The sequence below is a fragment of the Crinia signifera genome, chromosome 3, assembly GCF_055691185.1.
Source record: "Crinia signifera chromosome 3, ASM5569118v1, whole genome shotgun sequence".
Taxonomy (NCBI): Eukaryota; Metazoa; Chordata; class Amphibia; order Anura; family Myobatrachidae; genus Crinia; species Crinia signifera.
In genome coordinates this window covers 75,098,368-75,114,743 of record NC_139219.1, presented here as the reverse complement: position 1 = coordinate 75,114,743, position 16,376 = coordinate 75,098,368, and the positions used below count along the sequence as shown (strand labels likewise).

Below are 16,376 nucleotides of genomic sequence, written 5' to 3'. Positions count from 1 at the left end.
CCTGTTATGTACTTATGCCCCTGTGTGTACATTACCACAAGATTATTTAGCTATGCTAAATCTAAAAGTTTCACATACCTGTTCGGCTCCAGCAAATGCATGGTAAAAACATGACACATAAGTCATAAGCGCTCTCTCGTCAGGCTTGGGCGTGTTTACAATATCTTCAGGGAAATCAAGAAAATGGGAGAATTGCTCATTACTTACTGATGGGCAGAACTTCTATGTCAACAATATGTTTGTTAAACATCATTATATCTTGCAAAGTCACAGAAAATTCATATGTGTATTTTACCTGAATAAATCCAGCAAATGTATGCTTTTATTGGGAAAAATACAGTCACAATCATGAATGGACGCAGTAATCATAAGTTGTATATAAATCTACATATTGGCACGTGAATTCAGTCAGTAAAATAATTTGGTACTTGTTTAGTTTCACGGCGGCTGATATATCGGATGCGATATAGGCCGATATATCGGCCGATCCGATGCGATCCAATTTTTTACCTGTTCATAACCCCACTATCCACTACGCATGGAGTTGATTTTATATAGTGTGGCGAGCACAGTGAGCCACCGAGCCCGAAGCGTGGCGAGGGGACGCGGATTACTGCACTCGCCACACTATATAAAATCAACTCCATGCGTAGTGGATAGTGGGGTTATGAACAGGTAAAAAAATCACATCGGATCGGCCGATATATGTTGTTATGTTACTAGCGCAATTCTCCTGCTTCCAGGTTGAGGAGACGTACATGTGTCATGTGACACACGATAGTGTATGCAGTGGTGTGCGGCATCTCTCCCCAGCAGCCAACATGATATTACTGACAGGATGTTCTGCATATACTGTACATTCACATTTACTTAAGATAAACTGCGCACACCACAAAGAAACAACAGATTTCTACCTTCAGCGTCCAACATCTTTGGAATATCCAGGTATTTTTCAGCAATGTCCATCGCCAAGTTAATGTTTCCCACTGGGTCGTCCTGTTTTAAAACAAATTATAATGTAAGAGAATAATATTTTCTCTTTTATGTATAGTTACATTTTATTGACTTGAAGACATCAATCTGTTGTTAATCAAAATTAATTCTCTAGTTGAAGTACCACAATCATTAGTAGGTTACAGTAGGTTACAAACATGCAATTGCTGCTTTTTACATTTCAATGGAAGTTATCCTACAGCTACAAGGATGGTGCGCATGGCCGGTCATTAGATAATTACCAGGGCTGCAAATTTGTGCTGCATGAGCCCCATGGTTCCTGTTAAAACTTAGACAATGAAGACAGCAGATGGCGCTGTTTCCTTTATTGCTTGGAGGAAGACCCTGGGGAAAATTAACTAAGATGGGAGTTTTATTTCACATGGGTTATTATTGCTATGAACAACCAATCAGATACTGTCTATTCACTACTAGAAGGTGCTAAATTAATAAATAAGTAGAAGTCGATTCTGATTGGTTGCCATAACAACATGCTATGTGAAATATGACTCCCATCTTAGTACCCCCCCCCACTATCATACTGTCTAGAAATTATTATTATTATTATTATTATTATTATTATTATTATTGTTTATTTAGTGCCAAAGGGTTCTGCAGCACCCTAACAATACATTATAGCTGCCTACCCTCCTGCATTCTGCAGGAGACTCCCTGAAATAGCAGCAATCTCCCTCTCTCCCTGATTAGTCTAGAAATCTCCCTCATTTCACCTAGCCCACATTACACTGTTACATTTTTGGGGAAATAAGGAATGAGAGACAGATACATTTACATTGAATCATCAGGACCATTTCCCAGCATACTAAGTATAGTAGCTCTTACTAACTGCTTTGGGGCTCATCTATTTGTATATAAGTCATTTTACAAGATTCCTCACAGATGTAGCAGTACTGTACATACCCACACTTCTTGTTGCATTGTGCGCAATCTCTTTTCACAATATCTCCATATATGGAACTAGACACGCCCATTAAGTGGAGCATGACACGCCCCCTATGGGGTGCTGTGCAAAATTATCCTACTAACTATAATCTCCCTGAAACTAGATTTCAAAAGTAAGTATGCAATACATAAATGAGAAAAAAAAAATTAAAGAACAAATTACAGTACAAAGACATTTAGGACATGTACATAGTAAATAAAGACAGTTATATCCGGGGACAGGACACTGAAGCAGTTACTAGGGTAGCAGATATATATATATTCTAAAACAAACACATGAGAAGAGAGGGCCCTGCTCGTGAGAGCTTACATTCTAATCTAAAGGCCTTAAACAACCTGCATCCAAATGAGAGTTATATACCATTAATGTCAGAAAAATATATTAGAATATTCATTGTTGAACATAGGTTAAAATAAGTTCAAATAACATTGTGGGTCTGATTTATCAGATGCTGATTTTGTGAAATTGCCATGTTCTCAGATTGTGTTTAAAACAGCAATGAGGGGGAGAATGAAGTGCAACCAATCTGAAATGTATAGCTTCTGCTTATATAAACTGACTCTGTTATGTAGGATTCCATGTTGGAAATGGTTTCGTCAAAATGATTTATGATTCCTCTTTTAGCATTATCTCAGCCTCTTATTCGGGAGGGAGAGGGAGATTAGACAGTGTTCCCTGGGATTACACTGTATAGACAGGCTGTAATATCAACAGTGCCAACACTCTCATGTTTCCAAAAATAGGGCAGTGATCTAGACAGAAGCCTTTCCGTTAGAAGCACAATGAAGTAATATCAGTCATGACGGGTTTTCAATAAGACCGGTTAAACTGTAAGCATGGGCAGCATAGGTATAGTGGGTGCAGGGCGTGCCATTGTTGTGGGGTCCGGAGGGTCATATACAGTAGTTGTCTACCAAGTTCCTGGAAGTTTTTGCTTAGTACAGTTTGTTGCTCGGCCTGAAACTGTAACTCATCAGTACTCACATGGGTGGGGTTCTCTGCCTCTCAGTAATGTCCCACACTAATAACCTTCTGTCATGCACCCATTTTACCCCCACACGGACAGCAATGCTAATCAGTGATCCCACACTATGGGGTTTATTTATGAAGATGGGAGTTCTATTAAAATGGGATGTTGCTATGTGCAACCATCAGATTCTATCTATTATCTTCTAGTAAATGCTAAATAAATAAGACGCAGATTCTGATTAGTTGCCCATAGCAACACCCCATCTGCAATAGAACCATCTTAGTAAATAAACCCCTATAAGAGGAGGTTTCTACTTTAATACAGTGTTACTGTGTGGGTATTGAGCTCTGAGACGGGTCGTTGGGTCAACACAAGTAAGGTCAACATACTCTACATTGGGTTGACCACTGAAGGTTGACAGGCTTTAGGTCGACACATGAAAAGATCGACATGCCTAAGGTCAAAAGGGTCAAAACGTCGATATTGAGAAGGTCTACATTGGTTTTTGATGGAAAGCTGACGTCAGCAGATGTCAGCTGTCCGCCCGCTTCCCATACAGGGACCCGCAGGTCTAAGACACCAGAAAGATGTCTCAGGTCTGAGCGTACGCGCTTTCAAAATCACAAAATCAGTGAATGATTTTTACCCCCCGCAGGCAAGGCTGTGAATCGATGTAGAATGAGGGCCTATGTGTGTAAGCGGCGCTACTACTGGGAGCATTATGTGTGTAAGCAGTGCTACTACTCTGGGTACTATTACGAGCAGCTTACGAGCAGTTGTTGTGCCACTCCATGTTCCCGCCGAACCACCGACCATCAAATGATTTCTGCAGGGCTCGCAAATATAAGTCAGTGGAATGGACCAGAATCAGGGCCTATGTGTGTAAGCTGCGCTACTATTGTGGAAATTATGTGTGCAACTACTGTCGGCCTTATGGGGTCATTCTGGTTTGCTAGCTAAGCAGTGTGAGTTTGCTGCTTAGCGAGCCTTGTAACGCCGTCCACCAGGCGTGCAAATGCCTGCCCCCCCACCGCACAGCGAATGTACCCGCCGCACTGCGAATGTACCCGCCGCACTGCGAATGGATGTTTTGCATAAACATCCATTCATAGGCTAGTGTATGGGTCCAAAATCATTCAATGTTTGCTGACCATCGAATGATTTCTTCAGTGCTCGCAAATCTCTGTTGACCTAGACTTGCGGTGTCCTGCTCCGAGAACTGCCCCCCCCCCCCCCCCCGGAGGCAAGGTGCATGTCCGCGTTCGCATGTGAATGCCATTTATTATGAATTAAGGGTTTATATGATGTGTACCTGTATCATGGTGTAATTGAAAATAGGGGTACTATTGTATGGCCATACCCCTTTCTTCCTGAATGCAATGTCACTTTGTAATGTATGGGAAGGCGCAAATTTATCATTTGTAGGGGGGCACAGAAAACACTATTGCACCGGCCCTTGGTGCAGGGTGTGCAGTGTGGGGACCTCTAGATAGGCCTATTTACTGAATACATAGATATACTACATCTGGAAAGTATTCACAATGCTTCACTTTTTTCCACATTTTGTTATGTTACAGCCTTATTCCAAAATGGAATAAATAAATTTTTTCCCTCAAAATTCCACACACAGTACCCCATAATGATGATGTGAAAAAAAATTGGGGGAGATTTTTGCAAAATGTATTACAAATAAAAATGTAGAAATCAAATGTACATAAGTATTCACAGCCTTTGCTCAATACTTTGTTGATGCAGCAATTACAGCCTTAAGTCTTTTTGAATATAATGCCACAAGCTTGGCACACCTACATATCTTTGGCCAGCTTTGCCCATTCCACTTTGCAGTACCTTTCAAGCTCCATCAGGTTGGATGGGAAGCATCGGTGCACAGCAATTTTCAGATGTCTTCAGATTCAAGTCTAGGCTCTGGCTGGGCCACTCAAGGACATTCACAGAGTTGTCCTGAAGGACTCCTTTGATATCTTGTTTTGTTATTTTGCTCATCTATGTATTGCCAAGCCCTGCGGAACCCTTATGGCTCCATATAAAATAACAATAATAATAATGATAAAGGTTCTCTTCTCTCCCTAGAGGAATGTGGTAGCTCTGACAGAGTGACTATCGGGTTATTGGTCACCTCCCTGACTAGGCCTCTTCTACCCCAAGTGCTCAGTGTAGATGACCAGCCAGCTCTAGGAAGCGTCCTGGTGGTTTCAAACTTGTTCCATTTATGGATGATGAACTGCTCACTGGGATCTTTTAAACCAGCAGATATTTTTTTGTACCCTTCCCTAGAATTTGGCTTCAAGACAATCCTATCTCGCAGGTCTACAGACAATTCCTTTGAATTGATGCTTGGTTTGTACTCTAACATGCACTGTCAGGTGTTGGACCTTATTGAGACAGGTGTGTGCCTTTCCAAATCATGTCCAATCAACTAAATTTACCCCAGGTGGACTCCAATTAAGCTGTAGGAACATCTGAAGAATGATCACTGGAATCAGGAGTCACATGTGTCTTAATTTTGAGCTTCATGGCAAAGGCTGTGAATACTTATGTACATGCGATTTCTTCTTTTTTTATTTTTACTAAATTTGCCAAAATCTCCCCCAAAACTTTTTTCACATTTCCATTATGGGGTATTGTGTGCAGAATTTTGAGGGAATTTTTTTTATTCCATTTTGAAATAAGGCTGTAACATAACAAAATGTGGAAAAAGTGAAGTGCTGTGATTACTTTCCGAATGCGCTGTACACACAAATCACTTTTGGGAACAGCTTCCATAACAATCTGTTTGCTACGAGCTGGAGTTTGCTACTTTTTTTTTTCGGTACTTGTTTCCTAGCACGGCCCCCCGATTTTCATCGTAGTCCATCTTATACAATCGCATCGCATGCAATATAGCGGCATGCGATGTGATTCGATTTTTTATTGTACAAGCACCCTGATGGGTGCTTACAATGTTAAATGCACTCCCATTGTCAACGCTACCCCCACTTTTAACGCCAACCGGAAGCGTGGGGTGGTGGTACGCGTCCTCCAAACTTTTCATACCACCACTATCCACGTCGGCGTGGAGATGACTTTAGATAGTGTGGCGAGCGGAGCGAGCCACCGAGCCCGAAGCGTGGCGAGCGCAGCCGGATTACTTTACATGTATTCCGCGTCCCCTCGCTGGGTTCTCTGCGCTCGCCACGCTTCGGGCTCGTATTCCACTTCCCCTCGCAGGGCTCGCTGCGCTCGCCACGCTTCAGGCTCGCCACACTATCTAAAATCAACTCCACGCCGATGTGGATAGTGGGGGTATGAAAAGGTTGGAGGACGCGTACCGCCGCCCCTCGCGGGCTTGCTGCTCTCGCCACGCTTCGGGCTCGGTATGTGCGGTATGCGATGGGCGCCATGCTAGGAAACAAGTACCATTTTTTTTTTAAATATAATTTAGGGCTGACCTAACACTACAGACACTTCTGTGTCCTCCGCACACATATATTTTCTATCAACGTGTCAATGTCTTCTCTCTCCTTCCGTCCGCTGATATGATGATGCCAGGCAGCAGAAAGGTTTGATCTCAACACGTTGTCCTATACTCATCTTCTCCTTTCCTTTTGATACCTGTTCATGTATAGCCCGATTATCATTATACTATTAATAGCAGAATTTTTGAAGGCTATACCTACTGATTACTAGCGGGACCACATGTATTTCCCATTACTAATGTCTCATAAATCAAAGATTAACGGGTTGACCAATGCTGAAATGACATTACACTAATTTTGTCCAAACTGGTCCTAATTAGAAGCTGATTCATCCTATTTTTAGGTCTTGAATAGGCCCTATTGACGTGCCTTGCGCTACCATTTAATAGCGATATATATCAATACGCTCACTGTATATGCACATACTTAAATAACACCACCTACTCTACTGCACAAACACAATTAACAATTATTCAGTAGATTTTTATACTCTAATTGTTTGTTATAACTTTTTTTGTACTACTCTGTGCTACATTACTGTAGCACAAAGTAGTACAAAAAAGTTATAACAAACAATTAGAGTATAAAAATATACTGAATAATTGTTAATCCAAATGGGTATAGAGTTAGATAATATTGGGGGTTATTCTAGTTCACTCTTTCTGACAAATTCCTTCTTAGATGGACAAAACCATGTGCACTGCAGGGGGGGCAGATGTAAAATGTGCAGAGAGAATTTGATTTGGGTTAGTAATTTTGTTTCTGTGCAGGGTAAATACTGGCTGCTTTATTTTTACACTGCAATATAGATCTCACTTTGAAGTAAAACCCCACCCAAATCTAATTCTCTCTACATATGTCACATCTGCTCCACCTGCAGTGCACATGGTTTTGTCCATCTAAGAAGGATTTTGTCAGAAAGAGTGAACTAGAATAACCCCCTTTGTGCTGAGTGCAGCATTGCAAGCACATTTATACAGTGTGCATGGCAACCTTTGTCAACCTAGGAAATACCACACCGAAAAATGTTTTCCCTTGGACAATCTGGTTTTCATTAGAATACAGTTTGGGCTTCAGTGATCTTACATGGAATGAGACAACATACACTAATTGCCCCCATACACTTTTGCGATTTCCATGAGGTAGTAGACGCATAATATTTCCCTTGACCTGGCCAGCAGCTTCCCCGGCAGCAGCATCATATGCTGACTGACGCCATTTTGCATATGATGTATCATTAGCGACCCCAGCAAGGGCTGCGGGATCCAGTAAATCTATAGTGCAATACTTGTGATCTCAGGCTCCGATCTGATGCACAAAGTACCATGTATCAGATCAGAATCATAGCTGAAACTCATGTGATTTGACACTTTTTATCTGAATTCTCGGCCCGATCTGTCAGAATTGGATGAAAAGGGCCCAAATTGTACTAGTGTGTGTGTTGTCCTTAAGTGAGATAATCACCTACTATGCTATGTGCATATGAGAACAAGAGAATGGAACTGAATAAATTGATGAATACTACACACTTAAATTGAAGCATATAAGGTAAAATTGTTGGCCGCTACACTGTTCATGCATAAAACGCTCATGAGTCATGGCGCCTGTTCGTGGTGGAGGCAGCCATGTTGTGAGATCAACCAATTTAATTCAGCCTATCAATTTATAAAGAACCGCAAACATCACTGTGGAATTTTTCTATCCCTGCTTTTAGTTATGGTTAGGACTAGATCTTATTTGTAGAAAGGACCTCTGTTGTCACGAGAAGTGGGGGGAAGGGAGGGTTTGAATCTGGAAGCCCAAATGGACCCTCACAGGCTTACTTCACTCGCCATGCTTTGGGCAAGGTGGCTCGCTTTGCTCACCACCTGGTTACTAAAGACAATAGGCTTACAAAGGGTTTATGTAGCATTTCTATAGATTGTAGTGGTAGTTTGGGGACTTATTGCACAGCAAACCAGGTGCATGCAGTTAGGTATCGTTAGAATGGGATGTTTATGAGGTTGACCTTATGTAGCTTGGAGTAGTCAAGGAGATCAGGCCGATGTCTGTGGATCAGGGCACAGAGGCCAAGGCCATCCTTCCAGCTTTATCACACACAATGCAAGAGAAAGAACATAGTTACACAGTCACAGCTATATTATTAAACGGAAAGGTATCACCAATGTTCAAAAACATAAATAAAAACTATCGCAAAATATATATTTCTGTACTGTGCTATATGGAAAGCATGCTTCTTAGGCTGTGGGAGGACACAGTAAGAACCATCTATATCTAATAAAAAATAATGTATTAGTTACCAACAGTAGTTAAATATATGTGAGATTTTATATATTTTGGAACTTTTCACAACTGCCATTCATCTACTGCCAAACAATTAGCATACATTGGGCATGTGGATCACCACCAGTAACTCTGTAGAAAGTATTTTGTGTTTTCAACATATTTAAAATACAAGCAGAACAAAATTCTGTAGAGTTAGACAGGTGGTAATAAATTACTGCTACATCATTTCCTTTACATACATTTTAAACAAAAAGTATTTTTTTATATACACATTGTTGAACTGGGGCACAAAGAGCCAACCAGGGGAATGCAATCATAGGGGACCACTAAGCGGTTTGGCCCGTCAGTGAAAGAGGTGTGGCGAACCGCCAGACAGGAGTGGCCAGCCATTATAAGAGCATCATAGTATACATTATATCCACATATAGGGGACAGAGATATAGGGGCAAAGAGAGGTTTATAGTACCGTTTTTTGTACAGGCAAATTAAACTTGTACCGAATTTACCGTTTTTTAAAAGAATTGACAGCCGGGCAGAGAAAGCTGTCTGTGCGCTGCCCGGCTGGATCTAGTTTCTGCCGTATAGTCAAAGCAGCGGCAGCAGCACCGTTGCTGTTATCAATTCTCCCTAGTCTGGACCATAGGTGCCGATTTATGTTTTTGCTGGTGGGTGCTCAAGCCAAGTGGCTTCATGGGGAAGGGGTGTGGCCACAAAATAATACCAATGTATATTATGGAGCAATATTCAAATTAGGGCAACAGAGTTCCACATACATAAATGCCCCCACAGTGCAGGTACATAAATGCCCCCACAGTGCAGGTACATAAATGCCCCCACAGTACAGGTACATAACTGCCCCCACAGTGCAGACACTCCGCGGACAGAATACACTCTTCCCGGAATACTGTTTTCCAGGTGGCGGGTCCGGCGATGTGGCTGCTGCAGCCGCAAATTAGCAAGCTAATCTGGAGGCCCAGCAGCGGGACTCAGGCCCTTGAGAACCCACAGAATCGGCACCTATGGTCTGGAGCTTGCGGTCCGTGAGGCCGCTCATGATTGGCTGCCGGACCGTGAGCTCCTATTGGCTCGCGGCCGTCCAGCGGGAGAACTGAAAATAGCGACGAACAAGCCTGCTGCATCTGCTTTGACTATACAGCCGGGCAGTGCACAGACAGCTCTCTCTGCCCGGCTGTCATTTCTTTCAATAGTGTGCGTCAGTGGCTCCCCTTGGCAATGAGCAATCCCCCCCCCCCATCAGCATTTAATTCCCCCTTGGCAATGTGCAATGCACTCCCTCTTGGCAACAAGCCCTTGGCAACGAGCATGAAGCCCTCTTGGCATCAAACATGAAACCCCTGGCATCGAGCATGATGAAGCCCCTGGCATCGAGAAAGAACCCCCTAGCAATGAGCATGTAGGTAAGCAGCATTTATATGTCAAATATGTAATAGGCATTATGGTTTGTTATATCGTATGTAATGGTCATCATGATGTGTGGCACAATGTGTAATGGGCATTACGGTGTGTGGCCTTATGTGTAATTGGCATTACAGCGTTTACTAAAATGTGTAATGGGCATTACGATGTGTGGTATAATGTGTAATACCACGCCCTTTTTTGTGGTGCCACGCCCCTTTCCATGAGGCCACACCCCTTTCTGAATGTATACCGGTTTCTTCCCTTCAGATGTTGGAGGGTATGAACTTATTTCTGCACATGGTCATTCATCAGCCATTAGGATGTTTATGATTAATGCAAACTTTCATAGATGAATTCCAAATGACATATGACAAATACTGTATATATGACAAATGATAAATGTATTTGATTAGGATTTGGGCTGCTTGTCTCATATAAACATATATGTTTGTATGAGACAAGCAGCCCAAATACATTTATATTTGTCATATATACAGTATTTGTCATATGTCATTTGGAATTGATCTATGAAAGTTGTATTAATCATAAACATCCTAATGGCTGATGAATGACCATGGCCCTTATTTTGGTTTACTCGCAGAGTTACATTTGGGTGAGTTTTTTTGTTTCTGTGCAGGGAAAATACTGACTGCATTATTTTTACACTGCAATATAGATCTCACTTTGAAGCAAACCCCACCCAAATCGAACTCTCTCTGCACGTTACATCTGCTCCACCTGCAGTGCACATGGTTTTGTCCATTTGAGAAGGAATTTGCCTGTGTGGCCCTTATTCAGATCTGATCGCAGTACAAATTTGTTTGGAAAATGGGCTAAATCATGTGCACTGCAGGTGGGGTAGTAACATGTGCAGAGAGGTTTAAATTTGGTTGGGGTGTGTTGAAACTGAAATCTAAATTGCAGTGTAAAAATAATGCAGCCAGTATTTACCCTGCACAGAAACAAAATAAATCACACAAATCTAAAGGCCCATACAGACACTACGATGATGCCTTAATGATGATGAACGACCCCATTATAAATCACCTCCTGAACAACCCAGAACGACTTCGTTCAGGGTCGTTTAGGAGGTGAATCTTTCAACATCGTCTAGTGTTTATGCTGTGAATGATGGACGACTACAAACGATGCGCGTACCCGTGGGTCGTTATAGACCATAGCCATCGTCCATGCATGCAGGTCAATTTGGCTATGGTCGTTAACATTGTTTGTTTTTTCAATAGAAAAAGGACCTGCATCGTTTGTGCTCGTTTGTCATCCGTCGTGCACCAGCGATCACTGCAATGCCGAGGTATTTCATTTTCACTTCAAGGGTGAAAATGAACGATGGTAGTTAACGATGTGACACATCCTTGTGTGTGTATGGACCTTTACTCTCTCTATAGATGTTACATCTGCCCCACCTGCAGTGCACATTTGCCCATTTTCCAAACAAATTTGTACTGCGATCAGACCTGAATAAGGGCCTGTGTGTGAACCAAAATAAGGGCCCATGTGCAGATATAAGTACTTAACCTAATATAAAGACTCAGAGGCTTAGGTTTGGCAGAAATTGTTAGCTGATTTATTCAACAACTCTAATTCAAATGGCTGAAATAAAAGGATTACATAATTGTAGCCAAGAAAGAACGGCTATCTTCTACACCCAACCGTAACAGCTTAACAACAAACACTATCCACTCAACCTTCTACCTTGACTACCCACCCATCCGGGTGATGTCGCTGTCCATGATCGTGTGATCCAGCAGATGTATAAATTCAACAAAGGTGAGTGCACCAAACAACCACGAATTAATCATAAACATCTAAATATGACCCAAAAACAGGTAACCTGACGTTCTTTCTAAGGGATACAGTCAAATTGTCGACCCCAACTACTGTAGGTCGACAGTCATTAGGTCGACACGTTGGGTCGACATAAAGCTAGGTCAACAGGGGTATAGGCCAAAGTGGGTGAATGTCGACGGGGGCCTTGTCGACTGTGTCGACATTCAGGTCAAAAAGGTCAACAACCCATGTTGACCGTTTGACTGTTGACCTAACGCATGTGTCGACCATGAACCCTGTTGACCTAGTCCATTGTTGACCTAGACCCTTGTCGACCTTCACCCATGTCGACCTAGAACCCTGTCAACCTAGCTGTATGTCGACCCAACGGTGTTGACCTAATGACTGTCGACCATTCGATCCATATCCCTTTCTAACACAATGATCAACCCCCACCACCACAAAATAAGGGGAAAAGGTATGGTGGGAAAGTCAAGAAAAAGAAGCTGAGTCCTCCTCCAACAACTCTATATGACCCAGATAATTCCTGCCATCCCTGCATCCCTATTGGATGCCAAGTTACATGACCCACACAAGGCCATCATCAGCCTCAGATGTTTAACCCTCTCCTATTTCAGTCATCTTCTGACTTGATGCTGGTGGACGCAGATTTTTGGGTTACCGCACTAGGTCTTATTGGTAATGTTTGATTTGTAGAGGAAAGATATAGAGAGCCCCTCCTTTATATTTGTTTAACATCAATTGTTGTTATCCATGAGGGGCGCAGCCTTAGACAGTAATAAATGTAAAGAACAAAAGAGAAAAGAGGAAGTCTATTCATGGCGCACTGGGTGAACTAATATATAGAATATATATTTTCTCAAATTAGGACTGGTATATTCCATATATTGTGCACAAGGAGGAGAAAAAGAAGGATCTGATCCCTGTGCACTAAATAACAATGCAGTAAAAATGTATTAACTTTTATTAGTCTTTTTGAAAATGCTTTTTTAACTTCAGCGAAATATACTTAAAATAAAGATTAGTGTAAAGAAATAAAGTGTGAATTTAAAATAAAGCTGTGTGTTGTTGCCCTGACGTGTGTGTATTTATTTCTGGTGTGCTATTACAATAGTTAGTTGTAAAGTTCCCTGGTCAGACAAAATCTGTCCCATCGGCACATCTGGACCGATGTTATCCGTGGGAATATTTCTAAATTGTCTGAAAACAGTTATTGGGTCAGTATAGTACAAGTGTGTAGGGCAAGTCACTATTTTTATTAATACAATGTATTTAAATACTTGTTAGCTGTGAGCCCAGTATGAGGTAGATCACTTTAGATGTTGAAGTTATACATTGTATTTATATAGTGAGTTGTTTCACGATTGTTGGCTGTGTGTCCTCAGTTCATTTGCTACAAGGTTTCTTTCGTTGCCACAATTATTCTGTGGAAATTTTGGATTGATTATCAATTCAATGTGTGGTATTGAAAGTATTTGGAGTTGAGTATTACTTGTATTAGTGAGTATTTGATACTATTAATCAGCAATTTTCTTGTGTAATACTTAATACTCTATTCAAGTGTATTACTTAACAGCCTAAAGATGATATCAAAATGAGTAGCTTTATAAACAATAACTGGACACTTTGCATATATTATTTATAGGCTGTGTTGTAAATTGTGCTGGTACCCAGATATTGGGGTGCACGTGGTACAGATGTATTCTATAGAGAAGTAATTACATAAAATATAGGACGTTTGCCCTGGGCAACCCACACTGTATACGATGAATCGTGGGCTGTATTTAGTATACGCCGGGCAGGGAAAATTTCTTCTGCCTCGTGCGCTCCCAGCAGTTAGTATCGTCTATTAAGATACTAAGAAGCCCAGGTCTAGGGTGGTGACAGATTGTAAATGATACTCAGTTGTACTGTATGTCGGCCAGAGATGGTATTCCCTTGCCTCATGCACTAACAATAATCGGTATCCTGTCACTCTTTCGTAGTGAGTGGCTCACGCTGAAGGTTACCAGACGCCGATGGGACAGATTTTGTCTGACCAGGGAACTTTACAACTACTGTATCTATTGTAATAGCACACCAGGAATAAATACACGCACGTCAGGGCAACAACACACAGCTTTATTTTAAATTCACACTTTATTTCTTTACACTAATCTTTATTTTAAGTATATTTCGCTGAAGTTAAAAAAGCATTTTAAAAAAGACTAATAAAAGTTAATACATCTTACTGCATTGTTATTTAGTGCACAGGGATCAGATCTTTCTTTTTCTCCTCCTTGTGCACAATATATGGAATATACCAGTCCTAATTTGAGAAAATATATATTCTATATATTAGTTCACCCAGTGCGCCATGAATAGACTTCCTCTTTTCTCTTTTGTTCTTGACTTGATGCTGGTACCTGGATAGGCTACAGTATGTGTAAGGTAAGATGAGATTTAGAGCCAAATTATGTATTTGTGTCTTGTGAGTTGACAATATACTGTACAAGACTTCAGTAACTTTCAAGAGTAGTGGTATGATATTCAGTTCACACTATCGTGCCTCTCAGGCATGGGGTAAGCACTAGGCAGGAGAATCGTCTGCTCTATCTGGAGACCAGGAGGAATTTCCCTAATTCAGGAACTCCCAGAAATGCCAGTCTGCTATCACATACAGATCTATGACATCTGGGCTTGTCTTGTGTGCCTTACGTCAATCTATGACATTGCTGGATCAATGAAAATGCAATGGATACACTAATAGGTACCTGGTTCATTTGAAAAATGTAATCACATTTATTTTATGACACCTTTAGAATACACAAGCCTCATTTAGTTATGATATGCCCACTTACTAAAATGTATATAAAATGGATATTAGATAGTTCTCAAGAGGCTTTCCATACAGTTGTATAAGCATTTCACTACATAATGGGGCAGATGTATTAAGCCTTAACAAGAGATAAATGCATGGGTGATAAGGAGAGATAAATGTCCAGCCAATCAGCTCCTTACTGACTTTTTTCAAACACAGCCTGTAACATGGCAGTTAGCAGGTGATTGGCTGGACGTTTATCTCTCCTTATCACCCTTGGATTTATCTCTTAATACATCTGCCCCATTGTACTATGTATGACTTGTATGTGACAAATAAATTTGATTTGATTTGATACACAATGAGTTATTCGAAGAGCTTTCATTTGCTTGTCTAGGAAGAGTTCCCTGTGCACTTACATACCAGTTACAGGCAAGTAGCCAAACTATTTTCAGATTATGTTGGTATTTGACATCTGTTCAGTTCAGATAACGGTAAACGATATCGTTCAGTGACGTCACCGGGACCTGCTGAACATGCGGTTCGTTGGATACATAGACAAAATCGATCCACATGTTAAGTAGATGGGAGGGATCCTTGACGATGCCAGGGAGCGCACTCCATTAACAATTTTTAGTGTACACAATAGACTGTATCTTAAAATATATAGTTTAGAAGGCACTTTGTAAGCGATATATTTTAAAATAACCTATAGTGTGAATGGGGCTTTAGTGTTAGGGATCCTCCAGATGAGGTCACATGGTTGTGGTTGGTGGGCCCATATTTTTGGCCAAAACTATGCTAAGCACCTCATATTTTCTCTATATTGCAGTTCATTATCATTATACCGATTAGCTGTGTTTAGTATTAAGAGTGTGCACCTGCATTTTCTCTTTTTTTCCCACACGTGGAACTACAAATCTCAGCATGGTAGCACCTCTCATTATGTTTAGAATTAGGATGTGCAGTCCAAGCTACCCCCATCCCTGTATGATTACAGTTTAGCAAAGGTACACCTGTATATGTAAAGGAACCCTATTTTGATACTGTATCTTATTCTAATAAACTGCCTTTGCTAAAAAGGCTGTACGAGAATTGTAGAGGATTGCACTTTTCATGTCTTGCCCCGGTAGATGCACAGATGATTTAGTCACCCTGAAGACTGGATTGATGCTATCATGTTGATGGGGCTATAATATCATCAAGAAGTCTGCACAGTCTGAGAGGCGATGCAAAGGGAGAAGAGCATTCGTGAGAATGGGAAGAATGAGGGCCAACATCTAGATTTCTATCTGGATCATGGATTTGCCCCTAAAAAGAGGATTAATGCTCGCTATTGTATAAAGGGCCTAATTCTGACTTGATCGCAGGAGAAATTTGTTCTCAAAATGGGCAAAACCACGTGCACTGCAGCTGGGGAAGATGTAACGTGCAGAGAGACAGATAGATTTGGGTGAGTGATTTTGTTTCCATGCAGGCAGGGCTGCCACCAGGAATTTTGGGGCCCAGGACTGATTTCCAGTCTGGGCCCCCCTTCCCCGCCGGGCACCTTGGATGAGCTGTCAGTGCGCGGACCCCCATCTCCCCCCCCCCTTTACTTACCGCCTGACTCAGCAGGTCCCTAAGCACAGCCTGGCTTCTTCAATGCAGGATGCAACA

General features: G+C 41.5%; 1 protein-coding gene across 7 annotated transcripts in view; it reads right to left on the bottom strand.

Moving 5' to 3' along the window:
- Positions 1-16,376, bottom strand: part of ACTN2 (actinin alpha 2) — a 110,118-nt gene that overhangs the window by 34,938 nt on the left and 58,804 nt on the right. For 4 of the 7 annotated variants that reach the window (XM_083176023.1, XM_083176020.1, XM_083176021.1 and 1 more), the window contains 4 exons: positions 8,412-8,490; positions 915-996; positions 296-319; positions 79-164 (listed from right to left, as the gene is read on the bottom strand). In XM_083176023.1, the coding sequence (XP_083032149.1) occupies positions 79-164; positions 296-319; positions 915-996; positions 8,412-8,490 (271 nt within the window). The remainder of the gene's footprint in view (positions 1-78; positions 165-295; positions 320-914; positions 997-8,411; positions 8,491-16,376) is intronic. The other 3 variants (XM_083176022.1, XM_083176024.1, XM_083176025.1) reach the window with 3 other exon arrangements.